The 20128-nt window shown below is 43.4% G+C and overlaps 2 protein-coding genes across 2 annotated transcripts; both read left to right on the top strand.

Annotated features, from left to right (window-relative positions):
- The first annotated feature begins 578 nt into the window (after positions 1-578).
- On the top strand, positions 579-4044 carry LOC103233856 (olfactory receptor 7E24-like). The gene is made up of 2 exons (XM_037992261.2): positions 579-607; positions 3047-4044. The coding sequence occupies exons 1-2, from the start codon at positions 579-581 to the stop codon at positions 3987-3989; spliced, it is 972 nt and encodes a 323-aa protein (XP_037848189.2). The 3' UTR covers positions 3990-4044.
- Positions 4045-10890: 6846 nt separating this feature from the next.
- On the top strand, positions 10891-15322 carry LOC103234354 (olfactory receptor 7E24-like). The gene is made up of 2 exons (XM_037992268.2): positions 10891-10919; positions 14380-15322. Exons 1-2 carry the CDS (start codon positions 10891-10893, stop codon positions 15320-15322), a joined length of 972 nt encoding a protein of 323 aa, XP_037848196.1.
- The last annotated feature ends 4806 nt before the right edge of the window (positions 15323-20128 follow it).

The raw sequence follows: 20128 nt of genomic DNA, 5'->3' as shown, positions 1-20128 counted from the left end.
TCTCGATCTCCTGACCTCGTGATCCACCCATCTCGGCCTCCCAAAGTGCTGGGATTACAGGTTGGTTACCATTTTGAAGAGGATAAATGGTAAAATATTACTTGCCATTTTGTATAAGGCTATATTTATAATTTTTATATTAAATGTGGTATATTTTGCCATGATAAGAATATGAAAAATTTAAAAAGATGCATCCTTGAAAAAGAAAAAGAAATGAAATAAGTGAATGATGAACACAAGCTTTCTCCTGATTAGAGGAAGAGCCCAGAAGTTCCTGTGGATGTTCATTTTTTCTTCTTTATCTTGCATTAATAAGGAAGTCCTTGGAGACTGGGGAACTTGGGCCTGTTTGGCTAATGAGGAGCTCTGTGCATTGAGCCCCCAAGGCCGTAGAATAGTAAATACTCAGCCTGTGCCTCCAGCCCTGCAGTGTGAGCTTCCAGGCCAGTGGGCTCCACACCTGTGGTCTGCATCAGGAGGCTCATGTCTGACCCTGTCTTCCTGCCAGTCCTGAGGACGGAGCCTGAGCCTCCATCGTGCACCACGCAGGGAAGACAGCGGACCTGCTCTCCGTGGTCATGGCCCAGCAGAGGGGAAGCGCAGCTCAGTGAGTGCTGAGGGAAGGTCGGGAGCCTTGTTTCCTCATCCTCAGCACAAACAGGACAGTAGGGAGGCAGATGGGAGGACACCAATGTGCAAGATGTCAGCTCAGACGACTGTGGGGTTTATGTTCGAGGTTGTGATTGGTCTCAGAAATCTCATTCAAAGTTTAACTTTTCTTCCACACTGGTCCAACTTCCCAAAGACATCTCACCCACAAGAGCGTGTTCCCAAAACATGCCAAGGAGATTATGAAGGTGATGAGGATGAGGAGGACAATGACAGTCATCACGACATCAAGAACTTTTACGGAAGGCTTCCTGAATGCCAGGCTCTCAGCTTCATGTTTTATGTAGCCGGTTTACTTTCATCTGTATAGTCTTCCCTGAGTTATACCTGCCACATTTTCTTAATTACAGAATAGGAAAGGAGCCATCTAAGTCCAGATACATGGCATTTGGCCAGGCCTCTCCCTGAGTCCAACCCGCCCTCTCGAATCCTTGTCTGTCCTGGCAGATGCCCCTGATAACTGCATTCTCCTTTTGGGGGTTCCTGGTAGACCACAGCTAGACCAGAGGGTGCCACGTTCACAGTATCAAGTATAGAAAGGGCAGCCAAGATCACATCAAAGATCCCAGAAAGAACTGGCACAGGATCTTTCTGGGCGCACCTCTCCCTTGCCCCTGTTCCTGGCTTTCCTTGCAGCTCTCCATCTCCTCAAAGGAGACATAAAATCAGGGTCTTGGCTCCATTCCTAATCAGGAGGCTGGAACCTGTTTCTGAATGCACTCCAAATGTGCCTGTAATTAAGAGCTCCGACCTCTGCTTACAACTTTCTGAGAGCCGGAAAGTAATGAAGAAGTGTAGTGCCTACTACATTACCAAGGCCTCAGAGACTGACCGCTTGGTTTTGAATCTGCCCACTTCACTGAACTGTGTGACATGAGGCGAGATGTCTGTGCCTCTGAGACTCAGCATTGTCATCTGAGCTGATTTCTAGTTAATCCAACTGCAGTGAGCGATGATTAAACAGATCGTGAGTGCTCCCTGCGTGATCTCTATGTGATGGATGCATAAAGGCAAAGTCAATTTTTATATTATTATTATTATTGTTTTAAGCTTAATCTTCATACAGTTGAACTGCAATGTCCTCTGGCCTGAAGTTACAGGCCCCTACATTCCTGACAGGACATTTGACATTCGTCCCTATCTAAGTAAGTGCCGAGTATGGTGAGAGGAATGTTTGGGTCTCTTTCATTTCTGATCCCCCAGAACCTATCTCTTGCCTGTCTCAAAGGAGGCATCAAAAATAAAGTTCCCCGTTAAATATTGAATAGGCCCTTCCTTGGATCAGAAAAAAAATTGGCTGTGATCAGTGTGACCTCAACACAGTTAGTGGTTTCTTGTCTGTCCTTTCATCCCTTTAGGAATGTCTAATAAAATGAGATACAAGATAACACCTGTTTATGTCTATGTCACAGATACAGGGGCCTTAGAATTCCATTTAGTAGCATCTGCAATGTTCAAGTACCTAAATACCATGGCAGAGATTTTCTTAGGTATATCAGAAAGAAAAAACGCACAAAGAGAAGAGGGCAGGTAAACCTGACACTTGCTTAGACACAATTTTGAGTTTCACGTCATTCCAGACTAAAAGAAAATAAAGAGAAAATGTTATTAAACTTCATTATTATTTAGTCATGACGCATGCATCACACATTATTGATATCTGTGTGGTCGCTGAAGGCCTACAATTATGTGCAACAAAACTTTCTTATCAAAACCCAAAGAAAACATAAGCCAAGGACGAGAGCTGTATATTCAATAAATTTGGAAACATAGCTCGTATATTTGAGTGGGCATTTACTTGTGTGAAGAAATGATGTCAGAAAACCTAAGAAGGATAAAAAATATGAAAAGTCATTGGCATGTAGAAAGATCTTCTGATTATGAACTATCAGGTTTGATTTAGCTTTCAGATAATGCAGTCCTAGCTCTTGTATAATGTTTGTAAATATTCTACATCAAAGGAATTTGTAGCACAGTGTCAGAATAAAATAAAGTGTATTTCACTGCTTCTTAATTTCTTTTAATTAAATTCACTATTTTTTTCTTAAAGAGACAAGAACGTTTTGTTTTGTTTCTGAAAAGAGTAGGCCATGTTTTACTGCGATCTTGGATTTTGAATATATTAAGTCCTTGGTCTTCTAACATTCTTCAATTTATTTTATCTAAAGTGGTATGTACAGGAAGAGTTGAATAGCACAAAAGCAAGTCATGTAACAATTCTGAGATGTTTGGGATTGTCACAACTGAGAAATATTGCTGAGGGTATATGGTCCCCAAGTGTGAATATGTTCCTCGTGACTTGCTTGTATCCAAAATATACACACAGCATTAAGTGCAATTTATGTCTTTTATTTTCCAACCCTCTTTTCTTCTCAAGGTGTCCAAGTTACACAGAGCCACAGAATCTCACAGGTGTCTCAGAATTCCTCCTCCTGGGACTCTCAGAGGATCCAGAACTGCAGCCCATCTTCACTGCGCTGTTCCTGTCTATGTACCTGATCACGGTGCTGGGGAACCTGCTCATCATCCTGGCCATCGGCTCTGACTCCCACCTCCACACCCCCATGTACTTCTTCCTCTCCAACCTGTCCTTGGCTGACGTCGGTTTCACCTCCACTACGGTCCCCAAGATGATTGTGGACATCCAATCTCATAGCACAGTCATCTCCTATGCGGGCTGCCTGACTCAGATGTCTTCCTTTGTCCTTTTTGCATGTATGGAAGACATGCTCCTCACTGTGATGGCCTATGACCGGTTTGTAGCCATCTGTCACCCCCTACTCTACCCAGTCATCATGACTCCTCACCTCTGTGTCTTCCTAGTTTTGGCGTCTTTTTTCCTTAGCCTGTTGCATTCCCAGCTGCATAACTTGATTGTGTTACAATTCACCTGCTTCAAGAATGTGGAAATCCCTAATTTTTTCTGTGACCCATCTCAACTTCTCAACCTTGCCTGCTCTGACAGCGTCATCAATAACATATTCGTATATTTAGATAGTACTATATTTGGTTTTCTTCCCACTTCAGGGATCCTTTTGTCTTACTATAAAATTCTCTCCTCCATTCTAAGAATTCCATCATCAGATGGGAGGTATAAAGCCTTCTCCACCTGTGGCTCTCACCTGACAGTTGTTTGCTTATTTTATGGAATGGGCGTTGGCGTGTACCTGACGTCAGCTGTGTCACCATCTCCCAGGAATGCTGTGGTGGCATCAGTGATGTATGCTGTGGTCATCCCCATGCTGAACCCCTTCATCTACAGCCTGAGAAACAGGGACATTCAAAGTGCCCTGTGGAGGCTGCACAGCAGAACAGTCTAATCCCATAGTCTGTTCCATCCTTTTTCTTATGTGGGTTAGAAAGGGCAACCACATTAAACCTCTACATCTGCAAATCCTGCCCCCTTGGTCACAGTATTTTTGTTGCTTGATGAGTTTTACTCCTTTCCACATTTCCTATGTGAATATTGCTTTCTTTGTTAAGCCTTTAACTGGAATGGGTGAGTATTCTGGGATCCTTTGTTTAGCGTAAACATCGTGACTGAATCTTCTATAGCTAGGCAGACTCCTTCAGTTTCTGAGCAATGACCCTGTTGTCCAGGTGAAATCACAACCATCTTTTTATATACAGGAAGTCCTCACTTCGTTTTCTAATTCTCTGAAAATTGACTTTATGGAAACAATATACAGCAGGTCCTCCAACACCATTGTTTGGTTCGAAGTTGTTTAGTTAGAATGTTGATGAGGGATAAATTGGTTTCACTCTACATAATTTTGCTTAAAGATGCAGTTTCCAAGAGACTATCAAAGATGCTAAGTGAGGACATACTGTACATCACATTCACCTGTTTCCACAGTTCATGTGGAATTTCTTTATAAACTGCTTTTAGGGAATCGATTCAGGCAGGTTACATGTAGAGATCCGTGTCACTGGTCCTCAGTCTTGGCTTTGATTGAAATCACCTGGGGAGCTTACAAATGCTGAGGCCTGGGTCTCATTACCTGAGATTCTGATTTACTTGCACCTGTGTGGGTATGCGGATTTTTTTTGTTTGTTTGTTTGTTTTAGGCATCAGAGATGGTTCCAATGATGAAGTTCCTAGAGGGATCAAGCTCCGATGAGGAAGAACAGAAGTTAATTGAAATATGATTTCTTCAAGTATGATCTTCAAATGCATTGTCCTTCAACGCCGTACAAATTTTTGTCATGGTGTTTTTTCTTACCACTTAGCATTTTCATTTTACATTTGCTGAAGTTACAGATTTATACACACATCGATTGCTGTTTTATTTCACACTTGTGCATACACATAAAATGGGAAATAGAAAAGAATGAAATGGTCACCATATCTCTAAAGCTTCACATTTCAAGACTTTTAAAAAAATATTTATTTTTTTAAAAAGTTGTCTCAATTAAGAAAGTGTAGTGAGGCCGGGCGCGGTGGCTCAAGCCTGTAATCCCAGCACTTTGGGAGGCCGAGACGGGCGGATCACAAGGTCAGGAGATCAAGACCATCCTGGCTAACCCGGTGAAACCCCGTCTCTACTAAAAAATACAAAAATCTAGCCGGGCGAGGTGGCGGGCGCCTGTAGTCCCAGCTACTCGGGAGTCTCGAGGCAGGAGAATGGCGTGAACCCGGGAGGCGGAGCTTGCAGTGAGCTGAGATCTGGCCACTGCACTCCAGCCTGGGCGAGAGAGCGAAACTCCGCCTCAAAAAAAAAAAAAAAAAGGAAGTGTAGTATACACACAAGATGAAGTATTATTCAACCTAAAAAATAATAAAATCCTCTCCACTGCAGCAAAAATGGATGAGATTGCAGGTCATTATATTAAGTGAAATAAGCCAGGTGCAGAATGACAAATATTACATGTCCTCACTTATATGTAGGAAAAAAAAAGAAAATCTTGGCCAGGCATGGTGGCTCATGCCTGTAGTCCCAGCACTTTGGGTGGCGGAGTCGGATGGATCACTTGAGGCCAGGAGTTCGAGACCGCCCTGGCATGGTGAAACCCCATCTCTACTAAAAATACAAAAATTAGTCAGGCGTGGTGGTGCATGCCTGTAATCCCAGCTACTTGGGAGGCTGAGGCAGGAGAATCACTTGAATCTATGAGGCAGAGGTTGCAGTGAGCCAAGATCATGCCTCTGTACTCCAACCTGGGCAACAGAGTGAGATTCCATCCCACACATACACACAAAAGGAATCTCATTAAGGGGTGGAGAGTAGAAAGGTGGCTAGCAGAGGCTAGGAAGAAAAGGAGTTAGTTGGGAAATGAGGAGAAGTTGATAATTGGGTACAAAAATACAGAAAGATGGAATAAACGAGTTCTAGTGTTTGATAGTACAGTACAGAAATTTTAGTTCACAAGAATTTATTGCACATTTCCAGATGACTTGGAAAGAAGCTTCCTAACTTTCTCATTATGCTGGTGTTTAAGCTATTCTCTTTCTGCTCCAATCATACCCTTCAATACTCTTCTTTTTGAGGCTAGATTGGAACTCTTGAAATCATGCTGATTTCTTTTCGTTGTTTTGTTTTGTTTGTTTGTTTGTTTTGAGACGGAGTTTCGCTCTTGTTGCCCTGGCTGGAGTACAATGGCGCGATCTCAGCTTACGGCAACCAGAAAACACTCAAAACCAAAAAACACTTTTTACTAAGTGCTGAGAACTCAAAAACCAGAAAACACTTTTTACTAAGTACTGAGAACTCAAAGAAATCAAAAGAAAATATATTCTGAAGCAATGTTAGCCTTTTCAGTGAGTAGAAATCCAACCCTCTGGGGACAATGGCTAAATTCAGCCACATAATGGTGCTACTTTGGAATCTACATCTGGAAGCAGCATGATGAGGTCTATGGAAGTCCCCAGTGCAGATGAAGCTCTCCCATTTGCAAGTTTGTCTCCGAGGTATATTTGTTGGGATTTGATAGTGTGGCGAATCAGAGACTCTGCTGGAAGTCAGAGGAAACTCAGCCGGGTCTTGATGTCCTAAAAGCCCAAAGTCTTGACTGAGGATGAGACCTATGGGATGAGCAGCATCTGAGATGTTCCCAAGGACACCCCAACTCCTGGTTTTCATGCCTTTGTGTAATCTGCTCTGATGAATAGTATAGACCAAGTGACTCATTTCCTAACAAAGAGAAGGTGGAAGAGAAGTGATACGATGTCACTTCTGGGAACATGGTGAGAGACTCCAACTTTCTTTTTACCTGCCTCATCTTGGTCTTTGGCTTGGTTGCATTGATGGATGCCAATGGCTACATTGTCAACTCCAGGTGGAGAGACCCTTATCACAAGAAATAGAGGGAGTTTTCTGGCCAATGTTTGTGAGCAACTTCACCCTGGCACCCACCATGTGAGTGAGCTTGGAAGTGGATCTTCTGCCAATTTATCCTGGAGATGACTGTGGCTGTGACCAGAAGGTTGACTACAACTTTCTGAGGACTTCTTGAAGTATGTAAGTGAAGTATCAGTTATCAAATAACTATGTAATAATCAATAATATTGGAATATACCAGTGTGACTCAATTAGAAAAAATAAAAACTGAGTCCTGAGGACTAATTCAAATAAGCATAAAACATAAGTCTCTGGCACATAAAAAGCCAATGTAATAGCAACTAATTAAGAAGTTCTCCTGAAAAACAAATATTAACTGAGAACATGGAAATAGTATCAGATTCTTACTATAATAGAGCTAATTTTCTCTAGAGTATGTGATTAATACAATAGATCCACAGATATAAATTCACATGAGTTATTTCATTGCTAATTGATATGGTTCGGGTGTGTCCCCACCTAAATCTCATTTTGAACTGTAGTTCCCATAATCCTCTGGGTACAACAATGGCTAAATTCAGCCACATAATGCGGCTACTTTGGAATCCACATCCAGAAGCAGCATGTTTCGTGGGAGGGACTTGGTGGGAGGTAATTGAATCATGAGAGCAGTTACCACCATGCTGCTCTCATGATAGTGAGTTCTCATGAGATCTGATGTTTTATAAAGGGTTCCCCTCCCCCCTTTACTCTGCACTTCTCCTTGCTGCTGCCATGTGAAGAAGGGCACGTTTACTTCCCTTCCACCATGATTGTAAGTTTCCTGAGGCCTCCCCCGCCCTGCGGAACTGTGAGTCAATTAAACTTCTTTCCCTTATAAATTACCTAGTCTCAGGTATGTCCTTACAGCAGCATGAGAACAGACTAATACACCAATCCTCCCCTCTTAAATTTTGCACTAAGTTTCTTATTCTTGCATTGCTATCAGAAGTGAGGAATACACACTGAAAAAGCAAGATATTGGTGAAAGATGTTAAAGACACACAAAAAAAGGAAGACGTCATGTGTTCACAGATTAAAGGACTTAGCATTGGTATGATGTTAGTAGTATCCAAGTGATCTGCAGATTCCATGCAATCCCTAACAAAACACCAATAACGATTTTGCACCAGAAAAATCCATCCTGTAATTTATATAGAATCTCAGGGAACTCTGAAGAGCCAAAATAATCTGGAAGCAGACAAAAGTTGAAGGTCTCAGATGACTCAATTCTAAAAGGGTGTACTGTTCCTTGCAACATCCTTCGAAGGGGCAGGTGGTAAAAATTTAGGGACTCTTTCAGGGGGCTCATCTAAGAAGTTGCCTGAAGCGGTTGGAAGCCACCTCTTCCTGATGCAACTTCAGCTGCAGAGACCAGGGAAATAGAAAGAGGCTTTAAAGGCCTGAGAATTCTCCTGGCAGCCTTCCCACCAGGCCTGCCTCCTCCCTGGATAGTCCCTCCCTAAGTCCCAGGCCCTGTGTGGGAGCCTGCTTTCTGGAAAAGCTCCCACAGCCTGGTGGCCACAGGCCCCAATTCCAGGACTAGACCCACCAGTGACCACGGTGTTGGGATTCACCAACCCCTCCAGACCCTGTTTCTCACCTGCAAAACAGATAGTCTCTCTGTCTTTATTTGATCAGCACTACTGAAGCTCACATGAGATAGTATGTGCAAGGTATGTGAAAAACCCTGGGGAACTTACTCTCCAGCTACTGTAAGGATTTGGTTCTGCCATCTCACTCAATGTACAATTGTTAGAAAAATGAAAATATGTTGAAATTCATTTTTTTAAAGTTAAAAATGTCACTCTTCCTGGCTTACTGGCCATTGGTGTATCTTCTTTAGGGATATGTCTACTCAAGTCTTCTGACCATTGTTAATGGGATGCCTTGGGTTTCTTGTTGTTTAGTTCTAGCTGTTCTTAATCTATTATGGATATTAGCCTCTTTTCAGATACATGATTTGCAAATATTTTTCCTAATCCTTGGGTTATCTTTTCACTCAGTTTAGCTTTTTGATGCACAAAAGTGTTTTTCATTTAGACGTAATCTAAGGAATCTAATTTTTTTTGTTGTTGCTTCTGCGTTTGGTGTCATATCCCAGAAACCATTGCCCACTCCGATGTCATAAAGGTTTTGCCAGCGTTTTCTTTTAGGCATATTATAGTTTTATAATTGTAGGGAAGTGCAAATCAAACCAAAAATGTCATATCAGCCAGTAGGATGGATATGATAAAACACTATGGAGTGTACTTGAAAAATTAAAAACAGAATGATCAGATGATCCTGCAATTGTATTTGTGCGTACCTAGTGGAAAGAATTAGAAGCCAGGAGTGGAAGAGGTATTTGTAAACCCATATTCATAACACCATTATTCACAACAGCCAAACATTTAGAAGCAACCCAAAGCTCCATGGACAGATGAATGAATATGTGTAATGCAGTTCATTCATACAATGGAAGACTATTCAGCCTGAAAAAGGCAGGCACTTCTGGCCAGCACAGTGACTCATGCCTGTAATCCCAGCATTTTGGGAGGCTGAGGTGGGTGGATCATCTGAGGTCGGGAGTTCAAGATCAGCCTGGCCAACATGGTGAAACCCTGCGTCTACTAAAAATACATTAGCTGGGCATGGTGGCATGTGCCTGTAATGCCAACTACTCAGGAGGTTGAGGCACGAGAATTGCTTGAACCCAGGAAGTGGAGGTTGCAGTGAGTCCAGATTGTGCCACTGCACTCCAGCCTGGGCGACAGAGTTAGACTTCATCTAACAACAACAACAACAAAAAGGGAGGCGCTTCTGACACAGGCTGCAACATGGATGAATCTTGAAGACATTATCGTCAGTGAAATACATATATCACGAAAGGATAAACACAACGGGGCTGAGTGGCTCATGCCTGTAATCCCAGCACTCTGGGAGGCTGAGGAGGGCAGATCACTTGAAGTCAGGAGTTTGAAACCAGCCTGGCCAACATGACAAAAGCTCATCTCTACTAAAAATATAAAAATTAGCCAGGCGTGGTGGCTCATGCCTGTAATCCCAGCTACTCAGGAGGCTGCATCAGGAGAATTGCTTGAATCCGGGAGGTGCAGGTTTCAGTGAGCCCAGATTGTACCACTGTACTCCATCCTGAGTGACAGAATGAGATTCTGTCTCAAAAAAAAAAGATAAACACAGTATGATTCCACTGATATCAAGTATTTAGAGTAGTTAAATTCACAGAGTTGGAAAAATAAAATGGCGGCCCCCAGGGATGGGTGAGAGAGAGGAATGGAGGATTTGTTTAATGGGCACAGTTTCCATTTTGAAAGATAAAAATGTTCTGGAGACGATGGTGGTGATGGTTGCCAAACAATGTGAATGTACTTAATGTCATAAAACTGTAAACTTAAAAATAGTGGAAATTGTAAACACTTTTATTGACCCTTCTATATGAAATAATATCTATGTATAATTTTTAATATTTACACATGGTATATTTTACCATAATAAAAGATGAAAATTAAAGCATGTGGATCTTTAAAAAGAAAAGAAAGAAGCGAATAATACACACAAGTTTTCTCCTGATTAAAGGAAGAGCCCAAAAGCTTCCATGGACACTCATTTTTCTCTTCTTTATCCTGCATTAATTTGAGGAAATCCTTAAGAGACTAGGGAACTTGGGCCAGTTTAGCTAATGAGGAGCTCTGTGCATTGAGCCCCCGAGGCTGTAGAATGGTAAATACTCAGCCTGTGCCTCCAGCCCTGCAGTGTGAGCTTCCAGGCCAGTGGGCTCCACACCTGTGGTCTGCATCAGGAGGCTCATATCTGACCCTGTCTTCCTGCCAGTCCTGAGGACGGAGCCTGAGCCTCCATCGTGCACCACGCAGGGAAGACAGCCGACCTGCTCTCCATGGTCATGGCCCAGCAGAGGGGAAGCGCAGCTCAGTGAGTGCTGAGGGAAGGTCGGGAGCCTTGTTTCCTCATCCTCAGCACAAACAGGACAGTGGGGAGGCAGATGGGAGGACACCAATGTGCAAGATGTCAGCTCAGACGACTGTGGGGTTTATGTTCGAGGTTGTGATTGGTCTCAGAAATCTCATTCAAAGTTTAACTTTTCTTCCACACTGGTTGTCCTTTTCATAGACATCTCATGCACAATAGCAGAAAATGAGTCTCTCTAAACTATCCCCTAAGCCCAACAAAAGGATGATGAAGGTGATGATGAGGATAAAGAGGAAGATGACAAACACCATGGCATCATGAACCCTTACTGAGGGCTTCCTAAATGCCAGGCTCTGAGCTCTGTGGTCTCTGTAGCTTATTTCATTTCATCTGCATCGCCTTCTCCAAGTTATTAGTGCACATTTCATTATTATTTTACAGACTCGAAAAGGAGCAATGCATTTTTATAGTAGAGAAGGGTGACATCCCCTTTGAACCAGGCAGTCTAAGTCTAGACACATGGCATTTGGCCAGGCGTCTCCCTGTATCCAACCTGCCCTTTCAAGTCCTTGTCACTTGGGAAGATGCCCTCGCTTACTCTGTCCTTCTCTTTGGAGGTTCCTGGTAGACCACAGCTAGACCAGTGGGTACCACGCTCACTGTAGCAAGTATAGAAAGCGTAGCTGAGGGCCGGGCGCGGTGGCTCAGCCTGTAATCCCAGCGCTTTGGGAGGCTGAGACGGGCGGATCACGAGGTCAGAAGATCGAGACCATCCTGGCTAACACGGTGAAACCCTATCTCTACTAAAAAAATACAAAAAAAACCCTAGCCGGGCGAGGTGGCGGGCGCCTGTAGTCCCAGCTACTCGGGAGGCTGAGGCAGGAGAATGGCGTAAACCCAGGAGGCAGAGCTTGCAGTGAGCTGAGATCTGGCCACTGCACTCCAGCCTGGGCGACAGAGCGAGACTCCGTCTCAAAAAATAAAAAAATAAAAAAATAAAAAATAAAAAGAGAAAGGGTAGCTGAGATCACACCAGAGACCCCAGAAAGAATTGGTACAGGATCATTCAGGGCGCATCTCTCCCTTGCCCCTGTTCCTGGCTTTCCTTGTAGCTCTCGACTTCCACAAAGGAGTCATCAATTCAGGGTTTGGCTTCCATTCCTATTGAGGAAGCTGGAAACAGTTTGAAAATGCACCTCAGATGTGCCTGTGGTTAAGACCTCTGACCTCTGCTTAAAACTTTTTGAGAACTGGAAGACCACGAAGTTTTTAGTGCCTGGATCTTAGAGACTGGCCATTAATGTTGAATACCACCCTTTCTAGTTATCTGCATGGCAAGGGGCGAGACGTCCGTCCTCTGGGACTCAGCACTGTCATCTGAATTGATTTCTAGTTGATCCAACTGAAGTGGGCAATGATTCAACAGATCGTGGGGGTCCCCTGCGTGGGTATGTGATGGATGCATAAAGTAAAGGAAAACTGAAATTTAGATACACTCCTTAATATTTTAAGCCTAATCTCCATACAATTCAACTGAAATATCCCCTGACCTAAATTTCTGGTGTCCCTGCGTTCCAGACAGGACATTTTATGTTGTCCTCATCTCAGTAAGTACTGAGTATTGTGAGAGGAACAAGCGAGTTTCTTTTGCTTCGATTTCCCAGAGCCTGTATCCTGCTTGGCACACAGGAGATAGCAAAAGTAAAAACCTACGTTAATTATTGAATTGACCCTTCCTTGGTTCACAAAAATTGGCTGTGATCAGCGTGACTTTGACATACTTGATTGTTTGCTGCCTGTTCTTTCATCCCTTTCAGGAATGTGCCATAGAACCAGAGACGACAGGCCAGGCACGATGGCTCACGCTTGTAATCCCAGCACTTTGGGAGGCTGAGGTGGGTGGATCATGAGGTCAGGAGATCGAGACCATCCTGGCCAACATGGTGAAACCCCATCTGTACTAAAATACAAAAAACTAGCCGGGCATGGTGGTGGGTGCTTGTAGGCCCAGCTACTCAGGAGACTGAGGCAGAGGAATTGCTTGATCCCAGGAGGCAGAGGTTGCAGTGAGCCGAGATTATGCCACTGCACTCCAGCCTGGTGACACAGTGAGATTCCGTCTAAAAAAAAAAAAAAGAAAGAAAGAAAAAGAACTAGAGATGATAAAATAACACTCATTTGTGTCTATGTCATGACACGTGGGTCCTATGATTCTATTGATTAGTATTCATAGCATTCAATTATTCGAAAACCAAGGCAGAGCTTTTCATAACTATCACAAAAAGAAACAGAGGCGGAAAGAAACATGGGCAGGTAAACCTGACTGCTTGGACTGAGACACATTTTAGACTTTCACATTATTCCAGAGTCCAAGAAGGTAATCCAAAAGTGTTCTTAGAACTTCATTATCGTTTAACCATCGACAGCTCTGTTGCACACTATGGACACTGGTGTGGTCAGTGCTGGCCTATGGTTACTGCATTTAACTAAAAAAAAATTTTTTTTTGAGACAGCATCTTACTCTGTTGCCCAGGCTGGAGTGCAGTCACGCAATCTCAGCTCACTGCAACCTCTGCCTCCTGGGTTCAAGCGATTCTCCTGCCTCAGCCTCCTGAGTAGCTGGGACTACAGGTGCCCTGCCATGCCGGGCTAACTTTTTGTATTTTTAATAGAGACGGAGTTTCATGATGTTGGCCAGGATGGTCTTGATCTCCTGACCTCGTGAACCTCCTGCCTCGGCCTCCCAAAGTGCTGGGATTACAGTCGTGGGCCACCGCGTCTGGCCAAACTTTCTTATGGAAACTCTAAGTCCACCTAAGCCAAGGACAGGAGTTATATCTTACATGAATTTTAAAACAAGGTCCACCTATTTGAGTAAGCAATTACTTTTTTGAAGGAGAAAAGTCAGAAAACATAATGATGAAATCACTAGAACATAACTGGCATGTGGAAATATTTTCTGATTATGAACCATCAACTTTAATTTCATTTCCAGATGACATGGTCTCAGCTGTTATACAGTGTTTAGAAATGTTCTAAATCAAGAGAATTTGTGGCAATCTATTAGAATAAAATAATATGTTTGAGTTCTTAATTACCTTTAATTAGGATAAACATTTGCTTAAAGTGAAGTCAATGTTTTTATTACTTATTTTTCTTCTGAAAAGATAGGCTGTATTTTCTAGCAATTATGAATTTGTTATATATAATGATCTGGTTCTTGGAATATTCTTGAATCTAGTGTCTCTAGGGCAGGTGTGTATAGCAAGAAGTGAATAACACAAAAATCAATGCTGAAATAATTATAAGAAAATTGGGTTTGTCACAACTGCAAAATACTTAGTGTGCCTTGCTCTGAAATCTGGAACATTACTTGTGAATTGTTTATATCCAAAACACAGACACAGTGCTAGGTGTTGGTTTACTTGTTTCCTTTTTTCCAACCCTCTTTTCTACTCAAAAGTTGTCCAAACCGTGCAGATCCACGGAATCTAACAGATGTCTCAGAATTCCTCCTCCTGGAACTCTCAGAGGATCCAGAACTGCAGCCCGTCCTCGCTGGGCTGTTCCTGTCCATGTACCTGGTCACGGTGCTGGGGAACCTGCTCATCATCCTGGCTGTCAGCTCTGACTCCCACCTCCACACCCCCATGTACTTCTTCCTCTCCAACCTGTCCTTGGCTGACATCGGTTTCACCTCCACCACCATCCCCAAGGTGATTGTGGACATCCAAACTCACAGCAGAGTCATCTCCTACGTGGGCTGCCTGACTCAGATGTCCCTTTTTGCCCTTTTTGGAAGCATGGAAGACATGCTCCTGAGTGTGATGGCTTATGACCGGTTTGTGGCCATTTGTTACCCTCTGTATTATCCAGTCATCATGAACCCATGTTTCTGTGGCTTCCTAGTTTTGTTGTCTTTTTTTCTCAGTCTTTTAGACTCCCAGCTGCACAACTGGATTGCCTTACAAATTACCTGCTTCAAAGATGTGGAAATTCCCAATTTCTTCTGTGACCCTTCTCAATTCCCCCACCTTGCCTGCTGTGACACCTTCACCAGTAACATAGTCATGTATTTCCTTGCTGCCATATTTGGTTTTCTTCCCATCTTGGGGATCCTTTTCTCTTATTATAAAATTGTTTCCTCCATTCTGCGGGTTCCATCATCAGGTGGGAGGTATAAAGCCTTCTCCACCTGTGGCTCTCACCTGTCAGTTGTTTGCTTATTTTATGGAACAGGCCTTGGAGAGTACCTCAGTTCAGACGTGTCCTCTTATCCCAGAAAGGGTGCAGTGGCCTCAGTGATGTACACGGTGGTCACCCCCATGCTAAACCCCTTCATCTACAGCCTGAGAAACAGGGACATTCAAAGTGCCCTGCGGCAGCTGCAAGGCAGAATACTCTAATCTCATTATCTTATCTGTTCTATTCTTTAGCGTGGGTTGGAAAAGGCAGCACGGTTAAATATCTAGACCTGCAAAGAATATTGCTTCCTTCATTATGTCTCTAATTGGAATTGCTGAGTATTCTGATATTCTTTGTTCTTAATAAACATCAGGATTGAATCCAATATACCTAGACAGACTCTTTTAGTTTCTGGGCAATGACCCTGGTATCCAGATGAAATTACATCTCTCTTCTTCTTCTTTTTTTTTTTTTTTTTTTTTTTAAGGATTCTCGCTCTTTTGTCCAGGCTGGAATGCAGTGGTGCGATCTCAGCTCACTGTGGGAGGTGACAACATGCTAGCAGCCCTCGCTCTCGGCACCTCCTCGGCCTCAGGGCCCACTCTGGCCGTGCTTGGGGAGCCCTTCAGCCCGCCACCGCACTGTAGGAGCTCCTCTCTGGGCTGGCCGAGGCCGGAGCCAGCTCCCTCTGCTTGTGGGGAGGTGTGGAGGGAGAGGCGCGGGCGGGAACCCGGGCTGCGCGCGGCGCTCATAGGCCAGCGCGAGTTCCGGCGGGCGCGGGTGCGGCGGGCCCCGCACTCTGAGCAGCCGCCGGGCGCCGCTGGCCTCAGGCAGTGAGGGGCTTAGCACCCGGGCCAGCAGCTGCAGAGGGTGCGCCGGGTCCCCCAGCAGTACGGGCCCGCCGGCAATGCGATCGAATTCTCGCAGGGCCTCAAGCTGCCTCCTCGCGGGGCAGGGCTCGGGATCTGCAGCCGGCCTATGGCCAAACCCATCCCCGGCCCGCAGTGGGCTCCCGTGTGGCCCCAGCCTCCCCGACGAGCGCCGCCCCCTGCTCCGAGGCGCTCGGTCCCGTCGACCGCACAGGTGCTGAGGAGTGCAGGTGCACGGTGCGGGACTGGCGGGCAGCTCCGCCCGCGGCCCGGTGCGGGATCTACTGGGTGAAGCTGGCTGGGCTCCTGAGTGCGGTGGGGACTCGGAGAGCTTTTATGTCTGGCTGAGGGATTGTAGATACACCAATCAGCACTCTGTGTCTAGCTCAGGGTTTGTAAATACACCAATCAGTACTCTGATTAGTTAGCATCTGCCCTAATAGGGACTTAGAGAACTTTTCTGTCTAGCACTGGTGTCTAGCTAAAGGATTGTAAAGGCACCAATCAGCACTCTGTGTCTAGCTCAAGGTTTGTAAACACACCAATCAGCACTCTGTGTCTAGTTCAAGGTTTGTAAACACACCAATCAGCACTCTGTGTCTAGCTCAAGGTTTGTAAACGCACAAATCAGCACTCTGTGTCTAGCTCAAGGTTTGTAAACACACCAATCAGCACTCTGTGTCTAGCTCAAGGTTTGTAAACTCACAAATCATGCTCTGTGTCTAGCTAACCTAGTGGGGACTTGGAGAACTTTTCTGTCGAGCACTGTGTGTCTAGTTCAGGGATTGTAAACGCACCAATCAGCACTCTGTCAAAACGGACCAATCAGCTCTCTGTAAAATGGACAAATCAGCTCTCTGTAAAATGGACCAATCAGCTCTCTGTAAAATGGACAAATCAGCTCTCTGTAAAATGGACCAATCAGCAGGATGTGGGTGGAGCCAGATAAGGGAATAAAAGCAGGCTGCCACAACTAGGACTAAGTTTCTTGGGTTTCCTTTGATAGTGTGTGGGGTTTGTTTTCTTCTTGTTTGCAATGACTCTTGTTGTTGCTCGGTTTTTTGGATCCACGCCATTTTTAAGAGCTGTAACACTCAGTGTGAAGGTGTGCACACAGCAAGACCACAAAACCACCAGAATGAAGAACCTCCAGACACACCTGAAGGTATGAAGGAGCAAACTCTGGACATGCCTTCTTCAATAACTGTAATACCGCTAGAGTCTGCAGCTTCATTCTTGAGGTCAGTGAGACCAAGAACCCACCAATTTCGGGCATAAGTGCAACCTCCACTTCCACGGTTCTCAAGCGATTCTCCTGTGTCAGCTTCCCGAGTAGCTGGGACTGCAGGTGCTCACCATCATGCTCAGCTAATTTATGTAGTTTTAGTAGAGATAGGGTTTCACCATGTTGGCCAGGCTGGGCTGGTCTTGATACTCCTGACCTTGTGGTCTCCCCGCCTCGGCCTTCCAAAGTGCTGGGATTAGGAGGGGCGTGAGCCACCACACCTGGCCACAATTCTCTTGTATACAGTTAAGTTCTCACATAATGTTGATAGGTTATTGGAAACTGTGGCTTTAAGAAAATAATTATAGGAGGTCCTCAAATAATGTCATTTAATATTGTTTAGCTATAAAGTTGTGAAAAACAATCTGGTTTCATTATACGTTATTTTTTCTTGCTGCAGTTTCTGAAATCTATTAGAGACCTTAAATGAAAATTTACTGTACTTCACGTTTACATTTCTTTTCACTGTTCGTTTGTAATTTATTTACGCTTCGCATCTATAAAATCTATTTAGGCAGATTATATGTGAGGATCCATGTCACTGGTCAAGGTTGAGTTAGATAGAAATCGCCCACATAGCTTATAAATGCTGAGGCCTGGGTCTCATTACCAGAGATTCTGATTTACTTAGACCTGTGTGAGTATGAGGATGTTAAAAAGCATCAGATAGAGTTCAGCTGGTGAAGCTCCCACAGGGATTAAGGTCAAAAATGTAAGTTATGAAAGAGTTCATTGTACCACCAGGCAATGTGATTTCTTCAAATGCATTGCCTTCAACACTGAACCGACTGTCATTATGCTGGGTTATTTTCACCACTTGGAATTTTCATTTTATCTACTGCAACTGCATATGCATATAGATTTTCATCATATTTTCTTCTTGTGCATACATAAAAAGAGAAATAGGAAATAACATGGTAACAATATTCCTAGACTTCCCATTCAGAGCCTGGTTCTTTAAAAATTGTGTTTTTACTTTCTAGTAAACAAAATGTAGTGTATGCATTTACAATGAGATATGATTCAGCTGTAAAACAAATGGCATCTTGTCATTTGCAACAACTTTGATGGGACTGTAGGTCATTAGGTTAAGTGAAATAGGGAAGGCACAAAAATGCAAATATTGCATGTTCTCATTCATATGTAGGAGCTGAAAAGTTAGTATCATGAAGGCAGAGTGTAGAATATTGGCTGCCAGAGCATGGTAAAAATGGGGAGGGGGTTGAAGAGAAGTTGGTATATGGGTCCAAAAGTCCATGCAAAAGAATTAAGTTCGAGTATTTAATAGTCATCAGATAAAATTAATAATATGGAATATTTCAAAATAGCAAGGAGATAAGATTTGTATGTTTCTCATTATGCTGGTGTTTATAGTATTTCTGTTCTGATCTCTTTCTTCTTTACTCATCTTTTGCCAGATTGGTACTCGAAGCCCTGTCCTATTTCTCATGTAGGTTTTTTGCTTTTGTTGTTGTTTTTGAGATGGAGTCTCTCTCTTGCCCAGGCTGGAATGCAGTGGCATGATCTCAGCTCACTGCTACCTCTGTCGCCCGAGTTTAAGCTATTCTGCCTCAGCCTCTCGGGTAGCATGGATAACAGGCACAGGCTGCCACGCCCAGCTAATTTTTGTATTTTTGGAGAAACGGGGCTTAACCATGTTGACCGGGCTGATCTCAAACTCCTGACCTCAAGTCAACCACCCACCTTGGCCTCCCAAAGTGTTGGTATTGCAGGCGTGAGTCACCACACTCCTGGTCATCACTCCTGGTCACTAAGGCTCATCACACTGAAAGTTCAATGTACTTCACTAACACATTCTCTCCCCGAAGCCTCAGAGTTTAGAGGCTACCCTTCAGTTACTATTTGTTAACACATTGTTTCCTTTCGCCTTTGTCCTGCAGTAACAGTTGAACCCACTCCCTGTATTCAGTTCTCTTCATTAAAATAACTAGATTGACTTCAATTCCTGAGCTTTGATTGGGGAACAAAGATATGTTGTAGTTCTATGCAATTGGAATCTTTTTAAATGTGCTCAAGAAATAAAGCTAGTTTTAAGACATAGGTCTTTGTGAAGGGCATCTGAGGTTTAAATGCTGGTTTTCTATTTCCAGTTGCTGTGTGGCTCTACTGATGTCTGAGGATTATTGAGCCACCAATTTCATCATAATTAATTTGATCATGTTCTATAACTTTATCCTGATACTAAACGTATGTTCACCAACAAAAGTGAGCTCATTTGTCACCTAATAGTCAACGAACATAAGTGGCACATTAATATTGCCTGTTGAAGTCACATTGTAGACGCTCCCCATAGGTAATGCTCTGTCATTTGCTGTTTATGTCAAGATTTAGGAGTGCCATGATGAACTAATACCTTACATGGCAGAAGTTTTGGATGCTTCAGAATAGCCATCTAAATTAGTACGACAATCTTTGATTTGGATGGAAATTACAGATAATAGAAAAAATTGCAGATTTGTAGCTACTTCATCAACCATATATTGGCTCTTGAATTTGGGACCTTTGGCAGCTCACAGGTCTTTCCTGAACCTCAAGATTCCTCAGTAGTAAATTAAGTCCAATCTTTTTTTATATTCCAAGATCATGCAATGATCATACATGATAGTATCATGAACCAGTAAAGGTAGTTTTCTATCAAATAGTAGCCCATATTATTACATAAAAATCAATTTTATGAAAATTTCCAGAATTCATAAGCAAACTGCTATTGCAGAATTCATTAGCAAACTATTATTGCAAACTGTAACCTTGTATGCAATATAAAACATTTCTATTACAGTATTTAATGTTGTGATAATGATCTATCTGAGAGACTGGCTGGGGATATGTAATGAAATATATCTCTAATTAGA

This window comes from Chlorocebus sabaeus, chromosome 6 (assembly GCF_047675955.1).
Source record: "Chlorocebus sabaeus isolate Y175 chromosome 6, mChlSab1.0.hap1, whole genome shotgun sequence".
NCBI classification, from domain to species: domain Eukaryota; kingdom Metazoa; phylum Chordata; class Mammalia; order Primates; family Cercopithecidae; genus Chlorocebus; species Chlorocebus sabaeus.
This window is presented reverse-complemented; position numbering and strand designations above follow the sequence as displayed.